The sequence below is a fragment of the Nothoprocta perdicaria genome, unplaced genomic scaffold (genome assembly GCF_003342845.1).
Source record: "Nothoprocta perdicaria isolate Ctin4 unplaced genomic scaffold, notPer1 scaffold_128, whole genome shotgun sequence".
Classification (NCBI taxonomy): domain Eukaryota; kingdom Metazoa; phylum Chordata; class Aves; order Tinamiformes; family Tinamidae; genus Nothoprocta; species Nothoprocta perdicaria.
Genome location: NW_020454405.1, coordinates 423145 through 445733, shown reverse-complemented (window position 1 = coordinate 445733; position 22589 = coordinate 423145). Strand labels below are relative to the sequence as shown.

At 37.8% G+C, this 22589-nt stretch overlaps 1 protein-coding gene across 3 annotated transcripts in view; it reads right to left on the bottom strand.

Annotated features, from left to right (window-relative positions):
• SKAP2 (src kinase associated phosphoprotein 2) overlaps window positions 1-22589 on the bottom strand; it is a 116843-nt gene that overhangs the window by 23688 nt on the left and 70566 nt on the right. For all 3 annotated transcript variants that reach the window (XM_026033341.1, XM_026033343.1, XM_026033344.1), the window contains exons 6-9: window positions 22037-22120; window positions 12210-12334; window positions 11247-11310; window positions 10712-10819 (exon numbers count right to left, since the gene is read on the bottom strand). In XM_026033341.1, coding sequence (XP_025889126.1) covers window positions 10712-10819; window positions 11247-11310; window positions 12210-12334; window positions 22037-22120 — 381 coding nt within the window. The remainder of the gene's footprint in view (window positions 1-10711; window positions 10820-11246; window positions 11311-12209; window positions 12335-22036; window positions 22121-22589) is intronic.

Below are 22589 nucleotides of genomic sequence, written 5' to 3'. Positions count from 1 at the left end.
ACTACATTACTAGAAAGGTAAGAAGCAAAGTCTTTTTCTAGTAAGAAGTATTTCTTAGAATTTTCTAAAGCATAAAATTATGAAGTGATGAAAGAACACATCTCTCTCTTTGGAAGAAAAACAGTTGCTCTCATACAAGAGAAAAAAATCAGCATTATTGGCAAGGTCTTCCCCACTTGCTGCAAAGCAGCACTGTATTAAATGTTGTTTTTGTCTCCATACAAACAGCTGGATCTTCTCACTCATGGTGCATAATTTTACAAAGTTTTCAGGAAACTGGGGAGCATGCACTGCTTTACTTACCCCTCCCTGCCTGTTGAGCCCTGAACAGATGCAAACACCCTCCATCTCTTTCCTTTAACACTGACCCCTCTTCTCCCAGTACCAAGCATCCCAGTTCCCTGCTTTCCTATTGGCACCCCATTCGGTAGTCACAACCAATTTGTATAGAAACTATATCATCTTCAGATGTCATCAGTTTTGTCCACTTGTCACACACAGAGGTCGTTGTTTAGCGTGAAAGTTGCTGTTCCCAGGGCTCCATAAAGCCCTGCAGGCTTTAAGAGTAAAGCAGCACCATGAGAGGAAAAACATGTTTAGCCTCCTGAGTAAGAGCACAGCATATATTCATTAGGACAACAGAATGATCCGCTGAAGTACAGGCAATTCCTGGTTTTAATTATGAATATATTAAGGATTTCATGAACTCAGCTTCCTGCTTCRAGCTCTCCTTCCTGCTTGGGGCTCACCTTGCAAATAAGCAATCTTCAATAGAGCTGTGAGTGACAGCTAAATAAGCCGAGATCAGTTCCTAGCATCAGCCTTCCAAACCAGCTTGAAACTAAACTAACTCTTACTTTAAAATGTCTACTTTTTTTTTAAAAAAGGCACTAGTTTTGTTTTATATTTATTTATTAAGACACACATAGATGTAGAAGAATCAAAAGCTTGTCAATTTAGGGTTAGGAGAAGCCAAAAAAAGAAAAGGCATGTTAACCTGGCAGGATTAGGAGGAACAGAACTAAGTAAATTGTTAGTTACACCAACAGCAAGCTTGGGAGGACAGGAAGGAGGGAAACACTATCTCAAAGGTCTCATTTTGGAATGCTAAAATTTCTTAGACAAAATGATCTAATTATTATTAATAAAATTCAATACAAATATGCCAAAGTGCTGTGTGCACTGCATAGAAATAAGAGATGCATTTTGTACTGACCTTTTTATTTCCTCGTGAAGAAAAATCTGATAATAGTAATTCTTCTCAAGAGAGAAGATAAAGGTCATCATGAGCAAGTTAAATCATGGATATACATGCAATAGTTATAAGAGAATATAAGAAATTACAGAGAGATTCACTTCCAAAAAATCCAAAAAACATTAATTTCTTTTCTTGTTTTTATATACACAGAGAATAGGTGAATATGAACTGAATTCATTTTTTCATTTGTTCTCAGAAATCAAGTCTTTCAGAACTGGCTGATCCYATGTGCTGAGGGAATTGGTCAGACTATGCTAAATTTGGAAAACAAGAAATTATTTGATAGGTCATCAATGAGGTGAACATGTTACCTCTATTTTTTGATTGAGATTAGATAACTAAACTTCCACAGSTGAACATCTATGAAGATAAGGTTCCATGCTAGCTTCCATCAAAAGCACAATTGTAACTACATGTTAAAATGCTATTAAAGACTCACATTTGCCTGTCCAGATAACAGGCATCTCAAAAAAGTCAAAGTTGAGGGAAATGAACATGCTTAAAAAAATCCCACAGAAAAATGTCTTACTACTAAGATCCGAACAAACACAAAGCTGAGGAATTTAAATTGAAATTTTCTAGTACTTCTGAGGCATACAGAGAGAATTAGAATTACAAAGGACTAACATTTTTGCTTATTGAGCTAAAAGTTATGAACCTAAACTCATACTTGAACATCTAAAGAAGGAATAAAATATTTTAAACACTGTTCTGAACAGGCCCCAAGAATATAAGGGAAAGCTTGGCTGGTTTAATGTTTCTGCATGTTCATTTAATTATTTACCTGGTTAAAAACAAATGCTCCTGCTTCCCCCAAAGGAAAAAGGGAGTAGTAATTATTGGGCAGAATGCAAATTAGTAGCTCAAAGCGGCAAGGCAAAGTTTCCCAAATTGATTCCATGGTTGTGTTGTAGGTTCACAGGAATCTGCACTAGAGATTGCCTGCCTAAATACGTTTGGCATGTGCATAAGTCCATTCTCTTATATAAACATTATAAAGATTTATGTGAATTCACTGTAACTAAAATAAATTTGTTTGTTCTCTCAACCCATAATAGCTCTTAGTTATGTAAATAGTCTAAGTGTTCAACATGACATTTTATAAACCTTATTAGTAAAATGTTTTGCTAAAATAAATGTGGTGGCTATTAAAATCTACATAGAAAATATAAATAGTTCTCTACGTAAATACATCTAGCAATCTAATATTCAATTAACTAATCTATACTGCGTAGCTCTGTACTACAGTGTTATTTGACAACCATGTACAGGGGTTATATTTCTCGGGCTTGAATTTATATAATACAGAGGGGAAAAAAAGTCTTCACATGTCAAGTAAAGTTTCCCAAACTCRTTGATCAGCAGAAAGATTTAAATTTAAAAGACATTTCTGAAAACTACATATCCCTAATTGTGACAAATGTGACTTGACATAATATTTACATACATGGAATCATGAAGAAAGCATCTTGTCTGAACCACATAATACCCCGTAATAATCTGCGAGGTTAAAGCATTCAAATTTATAGGCTGATTCCAGAAAGGAGTTTACTGAAAAGAGGGAGAGGAGACAAGGCATTTCAGCATAGTTCACTTTAGTGGAAGGAAACACAATACAGTTGTTGGCATGTTTCCACAGGAAAAGTCTGGCTCCCAGATGCTTCTCTTATAACTCCTTTAAAAATGTTCAACCGCCTGACATTTTTGCATTCTCTGTGTTGGTCATTAACTACACATCAACCACAAGAAAAAAAAAGAGGAAAAAAAGAGGTCAGCAGCTTCCCCTCTTCAGGTACTGTCATGAAAAGCAACAAGCCCACATCACTGCCTCTTCTCACAGGTTATGGCCCATGCCGCCAAATGAAATTATGTCTCCTGCAAAATATTTTCCCCAGCTTAAATGATGAAATAAAGCAATTGTAAAAATATTGTTGCCATGACTCACTAGTAAACAAAAATCCAGTTAAATCAGAAATAGACAGAAAATTATAGCCGCAACATGGACTCTTTACACATACAATATTTGGGGTAACATTTCCACATTTATTTCCACAAATATTGGCAAACATCTCTGTGAATCCTGTGCTGCTCTGCCACTCCCATGGATTACACCCAGAGCGGRGTCAGCAAGCTGGGGGGCCTGATCCCACCGGCCTCCTGGGCCACGTCCTGCTATGGACCTCGGAGAGACGAGGGGGGACAGCAGTGACCCRGAGTGGTCCCTAAGCAGCAGATCCCGACAACTGCTCCCGAGGCACCTCACTGTTTTACCGGGGCTCTCGGAGAAAAGCCAGGGTCTCCACGGCCCCAGAAGACTTGCATTCTCCTGCAGCCGATCCTTCGGATCATCCGGGCCTCGTGCCAGCAGCAGGACAGTCTCAAACGCAGCCCAGGGACAACGTTTTTGCTAGGCCATTAGCAAGGTGATTTAAACCAGGACCTGAGACTCAAGATCCTTATGGAAATTATGACAAAATCGTATCTGCCTTGAAATGCCATTTGTTGCATTTCCTGAAATCACTGTTCTCCGCTTAGTAATGGAGATGTCTCACTTTTCAGGGAATAAATGAGACATGTAGGTAGGAAAGCAAATTTAGATTTAGTTAATATATTTTGAGATGCTGGAAGAAAGATGCTTGTGCTAGGCTCTTGAGGCTTTTCCACGGACCATGACTTGGTTTTGAAAACGAGATTCCTTCCATTTATCCCAAATTTTCCTCATTGGAGGCTTCAGTATTCAAGGGCAATGCAACTGTCCCCAGAAACCTGCCCCTTTCTTCCCTCCCTAGGTCTGCCCCCTCTGCCTGGCCTGGCCTGCAGCTTCAGAGCTGCCCCAGGCCATTTTCCTCTTCTGGGGACAACCAACCCTCTCTCCAGAAGCAGAGACAAGACAAACAGGCAGCCTCTTCCTCTGAAGTCTTCCTGGTACCCTTGCAAACTGAACAGTGCATCCATCAGAAACGAAGTACACCCAGCAAGACACACACGCATGGATACAGTCAGCACAGTTCTCAAATCAGAAGATTTTCTTCAGTCCATTTCTCTGTTTTGAAGACAGCGGGAAGGGAAGAGGGTCGCAAATAAAAAGTGCAGAGGCCAGTGTTTGTGCAGATGCTTTTCTTAGGGTTGAAAAATTCAAGAGGTTAGTGTCTCACTAACAAGGTGACTAAGTCAGCTTTTAAAGTCCACTTTGCCGGGTCTTACTTGAGAACCAGTTGTATAAATTACGTTTATTTTAATAGCTACCGTGTGGAAAGCACAAAAGTTGAGAAGCGATAGCCTGAGGCACCATATAACCCCTGATGGCTCTTGTTTCTCAAGAAAACTCCACCTAATGGTTTATAATAGCCTGATACACGGCCATTCATCACAAATTCAAAAAAGAAAGGTTCCTTGATCTATCTGCATAGTATTCACCACAGTCAAGCAGCAAAGCAAGCCTAAAACTTCTATTTTTCATAAACATGCATAGTACCATTGAAGATTCGCTGTGAACCTACTACAATTCTTCAATTTTTATGGTAAATAAGCTATCCTGCATAGTGAGACATTTCTTCTGCATGCTCCGCATTACCATTTCTTCTTAATTAGATGGAGGCAGCCCCACCAAAGAAAACTCCTTTGCCTTCGCAAGAAAAATCTTGGGGTCTCTAACCCCACTGAAGCCAGGCATGCCTAAGCAAGGCGTTGCTCGCACTTAACATGAAGGCAGCTGTCAGAAACGTAGCCAACAGTGAAAAAGCTATGATACAAGTAAAATTACTTGGTGTGATTTTGTCTCCCCGGGATGACAGGCTTTTCAGAGACGGGATTCTATCTCTTAATAACAACCAACTTCTGTCGCACGCTGTTCACATCAGATTGGCTTTACAAATCAATAGTGCCAAAAGTTGTTTAACGCTGGTGCATAGAAACCAGTATCAAATGACTGATCAGCACTCRCAATAAAATATCTTATTTTAAGAAGTAAATTCCTTTCAATAAGATGTGTGCTAATTAATTTTTGAAAGAATTTTTACATATAAAAATCCAGGATTAAAAATACTTCATTTTTAGACATACTAAAGGATGGCTCTAATTTTAAGTAAAAATGCTTCAAAATGCCAATTTTGCCAAATGCTTCAAAATGCTGATCAAAATGCCAATAGACAATGCAGATGTAACAATCCTTTCTCAGGACCTTTATTTTTGCTTGCAAGAGTACCTTTTTTTTGCTCTGAACAGGCTTAAGGCTTTACAGCATTTCTTTTTTCTTTTATTTACCCTAAATTACAGAAATAAAATTCAGCCTTTGACAGCCTGTGACTTTGATAAGCACTAGCTTTCCAACACAAACTCACTTAATTTTTTACAGCAGTTGGTAAGTTCAGGAAGGATCCTACTATTTTTTTCCATTTGGGAACTCCAAAAACTGGGAAATCTGGCATGCTGTTCAACAAGAGGCAAATAAATACTCATAGCACACRTTTTCTGTTTATTGTAGATGTTGTAATGAACTGCTTTGAATTTTCTTGCAGATAAAGACCCCTTCCCTTCAACTACTATAAAAGTGGAATATGGAAGATTCAGTCATTAAAATTCTGAAGGCATAGGCTCAGAATAAGCAATGTATCTGCCTTGAAAAGGAAAAGAAAATAAATACAGAGCTACTTTGAGCATCAGCACTGACCAAGCAAACAATGAAGAGCAAATACAACAAATGAGGTGCACACTTTCGAATAAAAAAGATTTGACTCTTTATCATTGCAATGGGTCATTATAAATAGTAGTGGACCMCAACAGTTACGCACGTGGCAACAGTTATGCATCTAACATCATATGTCCAGGATAAATGTACACAAAGTTAAAAACAAAGCTTTGTGAACAAAGTCTGTGCGCCATTTATCTTACATTTATTTTGCCCAAGTATATTCCTAGATACTGAATACTTCTTCCTGAGAGTACTTCTCAGCACCAGATCCCACAAGCAAATCCAACCAGCAAATATGTCCCCCAAATGCAAATTAGAATAAATTTGAATATTTATTGGTATGATCCCATTTTTATTAGCTTACTTGCTTGTTTTTTTGTCAATGTGCATGAGGAGGTGATAATGTCTTTTTAATTTTTTCCTCTCCTTTCTAATTGCATCACGGACAGCAGACCTCCTGACAGCTACGGGCCGCCTGTTTTCCACAGACCATCAATTTGCAAGAAGCCCCGAAGAGCCTCTGAGCACTATTTTCTCCCTCAAAGACTTGCCACTTCCCACTCAGGGGACATCTCCTTCTTTTCAGCTGCACCAGATTGCCTTACCTCTTCCTCCATCACTGACACTTTCACCTAACATCAGTGCAAAGAAAAGGATCCCTCTTTAGATGCAGGATCAAGCTCAGACTCTTGTGGCAAAGGCTGAGGGCCAGGTATCACATTCCTAACCATCTTCACCATGCATTGGGTTTAAATACAGAAAGTTCTCTGGATTCACAACTCATGCCTTGTGTTTATGAGCATTTACTGCCAGCTGAAGGGTACTTTGTGTTGCATATAAAACCCGCAGAAGTACTGCCTCAAAAGCCAAAGCGTCAGAGAATTCAGAGACACTGCTCCAAATCATCTCTGAAGCTGGGCTTCAGTGATACGCCGTTGAAAGAAGCTACATTTCAGTGATTTCTGTGTCTGACAAACAATAAAAGGCATTTAGTAGACCTCAAATCCCAGGGATCAACACAAYAAAACCTCACATTATAGACAGAAAAAATCTTTCTGTTCTCTGTCATCCCTTCCTGACAAGTAGTTTACATCTGCTTTTCACTGCTTCTGTATTGCTTGAATTCTTTTAGATTTACAGCAAGGCAGGCAACCCTGGTAGGACCCCTTATTCTTTTTTGGTACTCCTCCTATTGGTAAGATACTATTAGCAAAAATTTCCCATATATTAAAACAAGGCAATGGCTAAACAAGTGAAAATATTAATTTCTTAAGAAAACTGAGATCCAACCTTGGAAAAAAAAACGGGTTTTAAGGGTGACCTATCCATCCTGACTTCATACACAATGTCAGAAATAAGTTCTAAAACAAGATGAGCAAAATTTAAAAAAATCTTTAAAAAGTCTGCTTAAAAGAAGCCAACATGGACCCCCCMCACACAGAGGTGTTTCTTTGGGAAGCACACTTTCTGTTGCATAAAACTTGCAAACACTTCCTACCATTCCCTGAGATTTGTCCCAGTTATAAAAAAAATCTAAGCTCCTAGGTACACAAAAAAATCCCRAATGGATTTACTGGCCAGATACCTGGGCTTGACCAAACCGTTAGGCACAGGATTGATGATGGGGATGAGGAGATGAAGGGGAGCTTGCTGTTCCCAGCACTCTTGGGCCAACTAGAGATTGGATCAATTCCAAAATTTCATTTACAGCAAACTGGGAACGGCTGCAAGTTATATGGGTTGGCTTTGTTCTCCGCAGCAGCTCCCCTGGCTGGTGATCATTCCTGCACTGAATTTCAGCCCCGTCCTTACTTCTCACCCATGGAAACTGGGTGCACAGGGTGGGCACGACTCCTGTAAGGCCAGTGTGTGGGGCAGAAAGGGACAGAACAAAGAGAAAACATATGTTTGAAAATAAACACTAAACACATTAAGTTAGACTAAGACTTCTCTTCTTCTGCTGTGTAAGACTGCTGTAGAGAGTACATAAGCTATACTAAGGTTGCAGAAAGAACCAAGGTAGCAGGCGTAGCTAGTATTGTAAATTTAGGTACACGGAACATATAGCCAAATCTCAAAAGAAAACACAGAAGCCATTTAAAAATCCTGTCACTGAAATCCTAGGTTAGCCAAGATTTTTTTTCTCCAAGGACTGTAACAGATGATAACATATTTAAAGCTGACAAAATCTCCTTTCCTGACAAAGATAACTCCATTGCTTAAAATATCACTAAACTACAGATTCTATGCAGCCAGAGAGCTTTACACACATATAACACACACACATACACTGTTTAAATCTCTACAAGCTATTTTTATATCACAAACTTTAAGTATACTTTATATACTTTAAGTATACTATGCCTAAAATAGCCAGCTGTGGACTGGCTACACATACTCGTCATGCTAAAACTACATAAAGTGTAAGGCAGAAAATGAATAACTACTTAAACAAAAATAAGTCTTCATTGACAATGTTTTTATTTCTGCTAGATCAAGTTTTCCCTTGCCACTGCTTTTTATTAATACAAATAAATTTAAAAAGAGAAAAGCAAAATTATTTTATTTTGCTAAAAGCAGTTAAATTTTCCCTTCCCAAAGAATCTTGAAAGGAAGGTTTCCAAGTTGCGAAATCTTGGCAGTTCTGATGTTTTTGAATCTACCTGAACCACCACAGCACTTATTAAACTCTTTTAATAGTGCTGAGAACAAGGAAACGATACTTCTGTGGCAAATATGAATTTGTATGTCCTATTAAAGAAGAAAGTGACTTAACAGATCAAGAGATTAATTCTCTCACGCTTCCTTGTATCCTTTCCCATAACCAACCTATTCCTCTTGCCAGAAGAGAGTACAAATTTAACACAAATAAAATCTAAACCTTGAATGGGCTAGAAGATTGTTGCCATTCTGGACACTGGTTTGAAGCTATTAGTTCCCATCTGGAAAATTTGTTGTTCTACGTTGTTTCCTGACACAAGAGAAAAAAGCAAAGTAGCATGACAGCTAGTGCACACAGTGCCACTCAGTACTGATTGCTGCTACAGTTTTCTCAGAATCCTAATTTTCAAAACTATGCAAAAATTCTCATATCCTCTCTTTAAACCCACTTTCTTATACAAACATTCTTTAATGAAATACCAAACAAGAGTTCTTGGAAAGCTGATATAAACATGAAGTAAAGCTAAAAACACTCTAAATTKTCACAGAATCACATCAAGTCTGCAGCTTTCTGAAAATAAAACTCTGAGTATTTTAATGCTTGTCCTTCAATCAATACCTTGTGTTGCTGCTACAGATCTATTGACTGTTGGAGATTCAAATGAATAGGTGAAATCATGAGAAGCTCAGCAAAGAGTATTTTGTCCCAGGACACATTTAGAGGTTCATTAATTAGAGCATAAGCAAGCATACAAGATCTTTTCCTGGAAGAGCCTGAGCACTCAAAAAGCACTGCAATAAGCTTTGGGTGCCTCCTTCCAGCTGTAAGGTTTAGCTCTGTAATGCAAATTTTATAGCTAWTGCGGAAGAATTTTTCAGTAAGCATGGCATACTGCACCCAATTTCAGCAGAACAAGTGCAGAACTAGTCTAGGCATAACTCAAATAATGGGGAAAAAATCCTCTCCGGTTATACAGGCTGATTAGCTGTTAAACAAATGAGTTTCCCTATAATTTTTTATTATTTTCATCAGCCATTCTTGTTATTTGCTCCTTTAGCTCACTGAAATGACCATAAAATTAAAACCAGGACATACTCTGAAGAGCACTTTTTCCAGCGGATAAAGCATTCAATGCAACAGATGCATAAGGTTAGTCAGCATCACATGCTGTGGCTGATTGTTCCTTTCAAGCTATTGCTGGGAGTTGAATGGCCCCAAAAAGCAAGAGACACAGAATATTATATTAAAYAAAGTTGTTAATTATTGTCATATCACCCACACATGCCATTTTTTAAATTAGGGCGACCAGATAGTACTTTCTTGCATATCTTATTAAAATACAAGGAAGAATGAAAGTCTTTCTCCTACTTTCTAAATGCCTATAATCAACTCCAACCATTTTTGACAAGCTTTTTGTTTGTTTGTTTGTTTGTTTTGTTTTTTGTTTTTTGTTTTGTTTTGTTTTGTTTTGTTATCTGAAATTCCCCCTTGGTGATCTAGGGGTATAATCATTTGACTATATCCAGAAGCCCACAGTAAGAAGTTGTTGTATAATCACAGTCATTCTGGAAGATACTAAACAAAATAATGACAATCCTCCTGTTGCCTTTATTTATGAATCATCTCTGGAGCCCTTCCAAAGCAACACAATGCTTTGTTGCAAGATTGCAAGACCACATATAAGGCCTAACTGATGATATATGAAATAATAGGCAATTTCTTCTTAATACAAATGCCAAAATGAATACAGAAAAAAAATGATGGGCAAGTTGAAGGGGGAAAAAAGAGCAAGTTATTTTTTTGATTTAAAAAAAAAAAAAGTACAAGAGACAATGTTAATGAGGCAAAAGTCTCCTAAGACCACATCTACACTTTCTGCACAATTTTGATTCCCCTGCTCAAGAAAATTGAATTGTTCTCACTCAGGCCTGATTAATGACACCTTTTTCTTTCAATGTTACAGCAAAAGTTGAAATTTGAATGCATTTCATTCACCAGGTTACCTTGCCCATTTGCTTTTAGCCAATCTCAGTTATTAAGCTAGAAGCAGAAGAGAAAAAATTACCACAAGGCACATATTTTTACATAATCTCAACAATACCTGGAAGTTCTTCATAAATGCTGTCATCTACCGGGTCACTGCTCGCATGTGCAACATCATCATATTCTTCCTCTGCCTCCTCCTCAGGAATAGTATTAGATTCCATGTCTATACAACAGCAGTTTAAAAAGTTAACATTCATTCRGGGAAAAATAAGAAAATAAATGATTTATGCAAAATGAAAACATAGTATTTATAACTGAAAATCAATCAATAAATATATTTTTCCATGGAGGTCTTGCTTAAATAAATGACTCGCCAATCCCAAATGTTTAAACTCATGTTCTACAGCACATACTTACATTCTTCCAGTGTTCAAAGGCAACTTTAAAGCTCAATAGTATACCGAGAAAGGAACAAAATCTTACAAAACAAGGCAAGTCATGTAAAAGTTTCAACATCAACAAGAACTAGGACTAGCAATTCAAAACGTGGGCAAGTGGGAATATTAAATACACAAACATGACAAATGGATAGAAGAGCCCTCACTAAGGAGTAATGATCATGAAGACTACTTCTTTACTAACTGGCTTACCTTGAATTACAAATTTGACTTGCTGAACCCATTCTTCTGCTTCTTTGGGAGTGGCAGCTGCAAACTATTAAACATTTATGGATTAGTAGTAATAATGATAAAAATGCAAATACAATTTTATTAGCAATAGAAGGATTCTAGCATTCTTTTCACTTCCTCAAGGAACCATTAGTAATTCTTTTCATGTCTTCTGGTACTTTTCTTGCAAGGATGCTTCTTATAATGTACAGCTAATTTTGACAAATTTACGTAATTGAAGGAGAGGATGATGGATTTGAAACTCTGATCAGCAGCTGGCAGCTGTGCAGAAAAAAGCTGCTTCTCTTCATCAATGTCAAAGCCAGAACTGATGAACAAAATTTGCCCTTGACAATTAGAAGACACCCATGAATTTCTTCAGACTGCTGGGTACAGTTTCCTTAAAAATGTACTTGTCAGACTCCAACACACTACCTGACAGCTTAATTAACTGGCTTTCAACTGCAATCTCAGATATTTAAAACTTATTAAACTTACATTCCATATTGATGTCTGGCTGATAGATCTCTGAATTGCACAGCTGATATGTGCTTTTAAATTTTCCTTGCAAAGTTATTTCCAATACAATATGTATTTAACACTGATATATATTTTGTTTAAATTTTTCTTACTACTTAATTCATCCCAGAAATCACGCAGACATACTATATAATAGATATTAAAATACCAACATTGAAATGACCAACAGATAAAGATGATAGATTTCCTTAATCTTACCCCAAAAAGATAATATTTGAACACATACATACATATTTTAGATCAGATTATTTCTCTTAATATGTGAATATACTGTATAAGCAAGCAAGGGTTTCTTTTTTTTTCATTAAGGTGTCACTGAAAGTTGTTTTACTGAAATGTTAATTCAGTAACTGGAATTGTAACAGCTTTATCAATTTAATTTCAAGTCGACATAAAAAGTCCAACCTGATAAATGCGCTTATCAGGAGCAGAGATTTCAAAACAGCAATCTTTCTTTGCATCCTTCCGAAGGCTATTATTCATTCTGATGGTGTAGCCCTCTAAGGCAAATTCACCTTTCTGTTGTTTGTCTGTTGGAGATAAAAAACAGAGTTAAGAACTTCATTTACAACAGTGAACGTAAGTGGCTCAGCAGGTTATCATTTATTCAGATTTTGTTTTCTATTTCATGAATTTTACAAAGGATGGGGGAGTTTTAGCAAAATGATTAGGTGATACTTCTGGAGATAAAGCTTTATTTTAAAGGAAGATGCACACAAAAGTACATTCTTCTGTAGGATGCCTAAGGAATTCCACAGGGAGGTGTTTGCAGATGGTGGTCTTATTTAGCAAGAAGCGCATGTTATGACACTTGTATCTAGGGAAAGCCAAGAACTGGAACTTGCAAGACAAGCTTTCTATATATCAGTGCCTCTTTCAGGTTCAGTAAACCAAAGGGAAAACCTTTTTAGCTCGGAGCTTGCTGAGCTCCCTCCTTAAACTAACCGCTTTACTCAAAAATATAAACTTCTTTTTAAGCAACTGCAAAAGCTTCTCTTCACATTTGCCCAACCACTCCCAGATGTGCCTGCCTTGCACATGGTAAAAGCAAGAATGAGTTTTGTTATAAATTCAGGCATGTTCTGAGCACATTCTTCGCAATGCAGCAAGTGTTTAATTAGCCAATAAAAGTGCTGAGCCCTACCACAGTTTATTATGCAGAGCCATGTGGCTGCTTTAAGACAATTCTACGTTTCAGTTTTAAAGGCTCTGGTTTATAAAACTATCRCTTAGAACAGGCCGGAATTTAAATATCCTGCATGTTGGGCTGGCGGCACCTGTGTGTTCCTTCTAAGCTGCTTTTTAGACGAATGTCTCCATTTAATTTTATGTGTTCTGGCATGTTTTGGTGGATATTAAAAATAAAACAAAACAGAATAAAAGCAATCCAGTTTTACAATTCCTATAGACGATGGTGTAGCACTCAATTAAGATAATTATCACTTGCATTTTGCTCAGGCCTCCAGTAACAAAAGTGCAAATGCCAACAAAACAAAATGGCATTAGGTCTTTTTCTTTTTTTCAAGGTAGGAAAAAAATTTAATTAACAACCATGCACGACAACCTCAAATTAAGTACTGCAGAACATAACTTAGATGCAAACCAAGCACTCATTGCTTCCACATGCCACCAAAAAGGAAAAGCTTTTACAGCACAGAAAGTAAGAAAAACTATGATTTTCAAAATAATGTTGATACCTATCGGGAAGCTTAACTGAAAAGCAAATCTATTTTTCACTTCTGAAAGGGCAAAAACCAGACTAACACAGCAACATGGACATCATGGTACAGTGGATGTAAAGGCAGTCACCAAATATATCCTCTGCCAGTAAACTCACATGCACATAGTCACAAATTCTCTGTGTTTCCCGCTGTTTATGAATTGTCACCCAGGGCAAGTAAATGCCAAATAATGGAATTACAGAAGCAAATTCGAGGCACAGAATGATGTTCTATTTTCTTGTCCCTTCCCCCTCAGTAAGTTTTAGTACCTCCTCACTGAGTAGGGTGCCACAGTACTCATATGTCTCATATGTTATGTTTGCTCAATCTTCCACCCCTGTATCAAACGGCACACAGATGCAAAATTCATGAAATCACACCAAGGCAGATATTAGAAATAATAACCTGCAATAGGTTAACTAGGTCCCCTTTTAATGAAATTCATTTCAGCCTAGACATTTTCTTCTTCCTTATGACCTCAGGGAGAAGATGAAGTGAAACGCATTAATTTCTCACTCTCCCATGCTGGAGGTTTATCAAAACCCGAGAAGAGAGCAACACGCAGGCAGAATAAACAAACACCAGGTTCAAAAGGTAAAACCATTTTGTCAAGATAAAAATGAGGCAAGTTATTCAAATTTAGTCTCTAGGAATATTTCTGAGAATATTTCTCTGTCACAGGGACAATCCTCTTTCTATGGTAATATGGTTTCACAGAGTTAATCTCAAATGCTCTCCATACTGGTGGTACTTGCTCTTTCAGAGGGCATTACAACTAAAATACAGAGCCGCTGTACTCTGAGCACAATGAAAATGCAGTTTTCTCCATATTGCACCCAATGTTGCTTTATGGTTATGGTTTATATCGTCCTTGTCTCATCCCTTCAACTCCCCATATTCCAGTGCTAATGAAAAATCCTTGCATGCACCAACAAAAAAGTACATCCTTTGCTATTAGCTTACACCAGTGCCCTTTASAACCGCAGGCTTTGCTGCTTCTGTTTCTGTGCAGCCAGGCCTGTGCATAAGCTAAGCCAAGGAAAGCCCGGAAGAGCAGTACGTAGCACGTGCTACATCTGTAGAGCACGAGGACAAACTAAGGGAGTGGGAGAGTTCCCAGCCCTGAGCTAGAATCCATTAAAGTTAGAGGCCCTCAGCGTGGACCCGAGCTGTTGGCAGCAGCTGAGCTGGAGAAGGCCTCGTGTGTCCTGAGAAACAGCCCCGGCAGCGTGGGAGCCTGGTGGGCTACAAATCCCGCTGCTTTTCCAGAGCATCCCCTTCTAGAAGGGCTAGAGACCAACTCACGACCTGATTGCCATGGACAGGCTACCACACACAACAGCAACAGGGCCTGGCACTGTAGCCAGCTGCAGGCTGGAAGGCAAGACCAGCTTGTGAGAACACGGCTCAGGTCCACCTCGGCTTCACTTACTAGCAAAGAAAACTTTGAATGAAGCACAGGGCATATAAAGTTAAGCACACACGTTAATCTTTGCAAAGGAAGCATCTCCACCAAAGAAAAGACTGTTGTGTTGCCATCAGTTGTCATTAGAATTCTATAGAATTTCTAATTCTATATAATTTCTAATAAAAATATATTCTAAATATTTCTGCTTTAGTGAGAGTTAAATAGATAGCTAAATTTTGAGTTTTAACAAATCCTAAAACGTCTGGACTTTACTATGAGTCTAAAATTAGAYATCATAATTTTTAATGGCAGAACCCTTAAGTGTCAAGGGCTCCAAGGAACATAGCTCCATTATAGAGATTTCACTTTCATTTTGAATCCACAAATCAGACCCGGGATTTTCCTAGATAATCATAGAAAGTCTTATTAGAAAAGGCTAAGGGACAGACATATGAATAGAGCACATTTTTCTGAAAGATCAGGATCTTTTCGCCTCTTTCCCAAGCTCGGGCTTTGCAATTTAAAAACAAGAAGCCCTAAAGTTGCCACACAACATGAAACATCACAGAACAGTGTAGCAAAAGCAAAAGTATAACACTATGAACCCTGTAAAGAGGAAGAAAAAGAAAAAGAACATGGACATTTTTAAGCACAAATTCTTCCACAGTTCACAGAACAGCTGAGGCTGGAAGGGGTTGCTGGARATCACCAGACCATCCAGTCTCACCTTCCCACTCAAGCAGTATCACGTAGAGCACCTTGCCCAGGATCCTGGCTAGGCGGCTTTTGAGAATCTCCAAAGAAGGAGACTCCCCAAACTCTCTGGGCAGCCTGCTCCAGTGCTCTGCCACCCTCACAGCAAGGAAGCTTTTCCTCACGTTGAGAGAGACGTTCCTGCCTTTCAGTTTGTGCCCRTTGCCTCTCGTGCTGTCGCTGGTGCTACTGCAGAGACTCCAGCCCCATCTTCCTTGCATCTTCCCTTCACACATTGGTAAGACCCCATCTTGGTCATATCTAATTTCAGAATGAGTCATTCACTATTTTCCTCCTCATTTTCCCTTTAACCCATATCAGGAATATATCAGTTTTTAAAAAAATGTGTCTCTTGAGATCATTCTGCATCAGGAATTTAGAATGGTAAAAAAAAACAATGTAACAGAGCAGCAGACACTAGGTTTTAAAAAATAAAAATAGAGTATACCAACATTTTAGAAATAAGATTGAGGGAATATTTTCAATTGAGAAAATACAGCTTAGACTGAAATGAGAGCTGCTTTAAATGTTTTTTTCTCCATATAAATTTCATGCATTCCAAAAATAGTGAAACGCTGTTAACCACGGAAACGGGACCAATATTAGAAAAAGAAAAGCCCAAAGGAATCAGAGCAAAAAAAAAAAAAAAAAAAAAAGAGGTTTTGAAGTAGTCTTGCATAACTGAGTCCATGGGAACTTTTAAAACAAAGGAGGGCAAACTTTCAACTGGGTCTTGAAATGACTGGGTTGTAAATTTGAGGCCTAAGGCGATGTGACCATATTAATAGCCCATGTAAAAAGAATTAATGCATGCTGAAGAACAGAGAGGACTCTGATGACATAAAGGAAAGAAGTTACAGAAAAAAAGCATAAGGAACTGAAGGCAAACAGTAAGATTTCAGGGAGTGATAAATTAGAGATTCTAATAGTATCTATAAATACTTTAACTCTCGTCTTTTACAGATCATGAGTCTCTGAGATTTTACGGTTTACATGGCTTCATGCTAAATGTACTTCCACATACTTTCCCATATGCAGTATGTCTGCTTTCTAAAAATAGTAAGTGGTAGTATTTCCAAAATGATAATTTCTTTTCCAGCTTTTGGAGCATGCACAGGAATTCTTTTCTTTTAGATAGTGAGCATGAAATGCAATTTTTTTGTTGTTTAATCTAGTCCTCCAAGAAATTTAGATGAAAAAAAATGAACAAACAGAGGCAAAGATTGAAATACATTATTCAGGGCAACAACTTAAATTGCTTATATTGGAGATAGACTKGTATAGTAGAATATCATTGAGCCAAACCCTTGTCCACGAGAACTGAATAAAGCTACCAACCAGTCCAGGAGTTGTGAACTGTAAAGATGCCAGGATATCTTAAAAGAGCTGGATTTAAYGGCCTGAAAATGCTGTAAGTTAGACTGTTGATTGGGATAAGATAAAAAGAAAGTAATAGTCTTTCCCTCTTCCAGATTTTCACTGCTGCACCAGATAATTTAGAATATATTATTATATATTGGTAAGGATCATGTGCATTTCAATTTTTTAGTAAAAAACTTTAACTACAATTTTGTAGCATCTTGTGATCAGACATTATAATCAGGATTCCTTTACCTATGAACCTATGCCCTCATTAAATTTGGAACTACTTGTTTGCACATTTATACTGCCTTTAAAATCAACAGATATTGCAAATGTATGGCCACAGACGGCATAAAAGCCCAGGATTTAAAAAAGCAACAGTGCAAACAAACAGAATTCAGGACAATATTTTCATCTGCTTAWATCACTAAACCAACATGCCCAACTGAAATGCAGGTGATCAGGGAGAATCAAAACTTGCATGGTATTTTTTCTTTGGTTGGGTTGCTTTCCTTATAATGCATTATTTATGACAATTGTATCTCTTGAGATCTGAATTTAACATTCTCACAGCAAAACACTCAGTGCAAATTAGACTGATTCCTTTGATTGCCATCAMGCCCTGCTATGGCAATGTCCTATCAAGCTGACACAGTTCCTGCAGATTTAGATAATGGATTTTATCAAAAACCAAGTCAAAACTGAATGAGTTTTTCTCATCTTTTTGATCATGTGCTTGTTGAGAGGTGGAGGATTAAGGGAAGAAGGTCTGGAGCTAACAGCCAAACGATACCTCAGCAGTTACTCATTTGGCTTGTGAACCTTTCCTCGCTCCTGGGAGAACTGTRTAAGCCTAGGATGGTGCAGGAATGTTAGTACCCTGGCTAGGGGAGTTAGTGGAAGAGACTTGCATATCCAGCTCCAGCTTTCCTCTCTCTTAATATTTTCCAGTCACCATGCTGTTTATAAATGTGCATACAAAAATATGTATTTTTGTATATACATATACAGATATATGCAGATATACCTTTYGCCAAATGGAAGTAGTGAAGCCACTGGCCCGCTCATTACTATCTCACCATTCAGAAGAGACTTTCAGAACTGTTATATTCTTGCTAAAAAATGTCCATCAACCAAGACTTAAAAAGGCCTCTGAATTATTCCTCTCTTCAGAGCTTTACTACGGGCAGAACCATTTTCAATTTATAAAAATGAATATAAATTTTTAGTGTCCATTAACTGGGAAAGATATTACCCAGATGTTATCAGTAACTGCCTTGCTAAATATTTAGCTGATCTCTTCAGATTGCTGAGAAAGGAGGGCATATAAAATTGTGGCCTAGTGAGGAGAAGGAAATGAAGTTATTAATTCATTCACTTGTAAAGCAACAAAYTCACTTTCTTTACATGCACTTTGAGGTCCAAGGTTCAAGCCACACCACCTAGGTGCCCAAGTACCTCAGTACTGCCAGACAGATCATAGTGATGAACAGCAGACACACAAACAAGCACCCATTTGAGGGGGCTCCTGTAGGGACGGAAACGAAGAGGACTGGAAATGGCTTATGGAAGCAAAGACTATGAAAGGGGGAGCTGACAAGCTCCTGGAAACCAGTGCTGTCTCTAGCACTTGAACGTGTTTCTCTGCAATGATACAGGCTGTATCTTGGCAATGAACACTGCGGCACAGCCACTGATATACACACACGCAAAACCTACCTCTGCCACTTATTTAGGGGAGGCCTGTTTCTTCATTTACCCTATATATCCTTGAACTGAAGGACATAGATGATTTCCTTACTCTTGTCTAGATTTCAGGGATAAATAACATTGCTTCACTATCCAGTGCTGCAGTAAATTCACCACAAAAAGGGTGAAGAAAAGGGGAAATGAGACAGGCATTTGCCAGCAGGTATCACAAATATTGAAAAGGAAATCTATAATCTCCCTCTCTTTCATCTGAATAATGTTCCCAGAATAACCTCATTTATTTTAGTTTCACAGGCTTTAGTTTGTATCGTACTTGCCTGAGTGGGCCTCATACCTCCCAAAAACAGTAAGCAAGTCTGAAAAAAATGGTTCTGAAACTTTTGTTTCCATGAGTTTGCAGGGTTTAGACATTACTATACTTTTTATATGATATTATGCAGCTTTTAGAAATGTAAGAAGATTACAAGAATTAGAAGTCTTTTGAAAAGAACAAATCTACATAATCCAATGAAAAGGCATCCTATACCCTTAAATTTAGCAGTCAGTTACATTTAAACTGATATTTAAACATACTAAACAAACCTTGATCAACAAAACACACATTCCATCAGATAGAAAGCATCCCTCACAGATGAGCAGTCTACATGTCCCAGATTTAAAAACATCCACAAGGCCAAACAAACCAACCAAGAACTTGAAATCCCTGCTACCCCTCTGCTTTACATTCCACAACACATATACACTAGCACTCAATTACTCATTAAAGTTGACACATGTAGCATAAATGTGAGCATATATGGAATCCCTCGTCTCCCTCGTCTCCCTTCAAACCGGTTCCACATTGACAAGGGGAAATTTTCCTGTTGTGCGAATCAGCTCTGGAATCTGTCAGTAACCAGGCCCCAGCTGATACAAAATGTCCGCAGACACTGCACAGACCAGGGCAGACCAACATCATTTAGACAGCTGCCATCCAAACAATTTGGGAGGTGGCAGCGACGTGCACTGTGCCATCCAACGCACCCTTCCCCACTACCCTACAGCTGCTGGGGGGAAAAGCGGCATTCTGAACGTGGCCCAAGTTGGCTGGTACCGCATCAAGGGTGGCAGCAAAAKAGAAGGCCCAAACACTGCAGCAAGCACCATGCTGGCCACAGGAGAGGCAGTGACTGTAGTTTCGGGTTCTTCCAGCAAATAAATGCCAAACCTTCTCAGCATTCCCTCTTCACACACCCTCTTCTTGCTGAAAATGTGCAGCTAAACAATGTATTAAACCAAGCTATCCAGTTTCCAGGCAATGCTGGTAATTTGTTTCTGCACTGGAACAGGCACCCTCATAAACTTGGACATCACCAGGCTGAGGGAAATAGCACAGGTCCTTCTTTCTCGTACACAAGCTCTGGAGTGACTGGCCTGGCCATCCCAGATCTGGGAGATAATGTCTTTCCATCATGCTGTGCTCATCTGTGTGCACTAACAGCATCCAACACCTGGAGGCAGGGCAGAAATTCCAGTATCTGATTTGTTTGCTTCCTCCATGAGTTACTATTGAGAGTCGACCCACGTCTGTATGTATCTTTCTTCCCAACAGATGCTCCATTAACAAAAATGCCTCCACCACATCATTAGGTTACAATTGGAAGGATCTTCCCCAAAAATCCATAGTCTTTGAAAGCTATGTATGTATAAACAAAAGCATTTACCCTTAGTATCATAAAAAAAAAAGACACGATATTCCACAGCGTAGTAGAATAAGTTCCTAATAGGACGCTAACTCAGTGATGCCAGGGAACCTTAACTTTAAGCATAGATATTAGGAATTACAACGTAGCCCCGCTAGTTGAGTTGTTACAAAAGGGGAAAAAAAAGTAGCAAGAAAAAGGAGAGATGGGCAGCTTCCTTGCTATATGCTAGAATATATAATCATTAATATAGACAAAAATCAAAAATATACGCAAAAATGCCATTGACTTTTTTGCAAAAATTATTAGGTTAAAAGACAAAGAAGATTTTAAAACCCTGAAAAATCTTTAAAAACTAACAATTTAAAATATCTATTTTTGCTTCAAAGTTTCTAAATTGTAGACAATATAAAACTTAGAACCGGAAAACCATGCCTAAGAAAAAAGCATGAGATAATTTTTCAGAGAAAGAAGAAAATGACAGTTGACAAATCAGTATTATGCCACACCTCTTCAAAAGTTTCAAAGAAAGATTATTTATAATTTCAAAGTTTAATCGAGTAAATCTCAAAGAAGCAGTAAATAGAAAAGGGAACCCTTGGGAGAAAATACTATCCAATCTCTGGGAGCACAGCTCTTGAGGAAGAAACTGTAGCAGCTGAAAACTGGGCTCACACATCCAAGGTAACTGAGATATGGTAAGACCATGACTTACTTTCTACTTCATTTTTAAAGACAAGTTAAGTTTAAATGAAGCAGCATACAAGGAATGAAACAAACCATATCAAACTAAATTGGTCTTTGAATTAATATGAATAAGACTATCTTTACTAATCTCACATAAAGTCACACAAATACAAGCAGAAGAAAAAGCTTAAGATTTATTCAGAAAAAATATTTTTGGAAAAAAAGACATCATTTCTAAGAATTACTAAAAAACTATATCACTTGTTTTACTCCAAAATATCAAATATACATAGCACAAAATTAAAAGGAAGTTTTATTTGATTGTCAGTTTTGAAGTTCAACGTGATATCCCATTGTTTAGGTAAGGTTCTTTCTAAACTGGTCATTAGAAGTTACCTTCAGAGCGAGCTTTAGCTGGTCTTCAGAATGACTTTTAGCTAAACATATTACTTAATTTCTAGCCTTTCCCGAACATAAACAATTTAGCAAGAAACATGGAACGCCACTATGCAATTTTTAGACTTAACATTTTCTTGGAGAGAACCACTTTTTAAGGAGCTCAGTAAGGAGTAATTGCTAGAAGGTATTTTAAAATGAAAATCCCATTTGGACAAAAAAAAAGCACATTTGCTGTCTAGTAGATTAATTAAGCACTAGAGTACTATCAAACCTAATAGCTAGCTCTTATCCACACACCAAGTAGCTTTACAAGCAACTTAATCTTTCTTCCTCAGTTTCCTTGCTTTTGAGAATGGAAACATTTTCTTTAAGAGACAACAATTCACTTAAAAGGCTCATTGCTCTGTCAAAACGACTTTAGTTTCTCAGTTTCCAGCTCCGGTAAAGCTTTCATACTCTTCTGTGTATTAAAAGAACATTTTAATAGTTTATCATAATTATTATAATTACCTTTGTCACTTCCATAATAATAGAAGACCGTCTTACTGATAGCACACCAACGCTTCTGCCATTCAAAGCCRAGAAAACTGTGGTCTGCAATTAATATAATTTGTGTTATAAAACTTTGTGGCACTATTAAACACAAATTTGTTACTTCTTTCAAGGGTGAGGGAAGACAGAGGATGGAGGAGGAGACAGGAAAAGTGCTATGGAAAGGAAACAAAGTCTGGATATGAAGGAGGGGAAAAGTATAAAACTGAGAAGGAAATTAAGGAAAAATTGAAGGTGAGTGGAAATTTGAAATCATATAAAAAGAAAATGTGCCATTAAATACATGGAAATTATGAACAACTTCCTAAATATTTCTTAGGGTTGTTGCTGCATTAAGTGAGTATTAAGGTGACAATGTAAGATTTATTGAACCTAGGTAAATATTGACTGAACTGAAGCTGAGATCAATATTTGCCTTTTTGAAGGAAAATAAATCTTGATGCTCAGTGAAACATGAAGTCAACATATGGCACTTTTGCATACGTTCCTAATGTTTTCTTCAAAAATATCC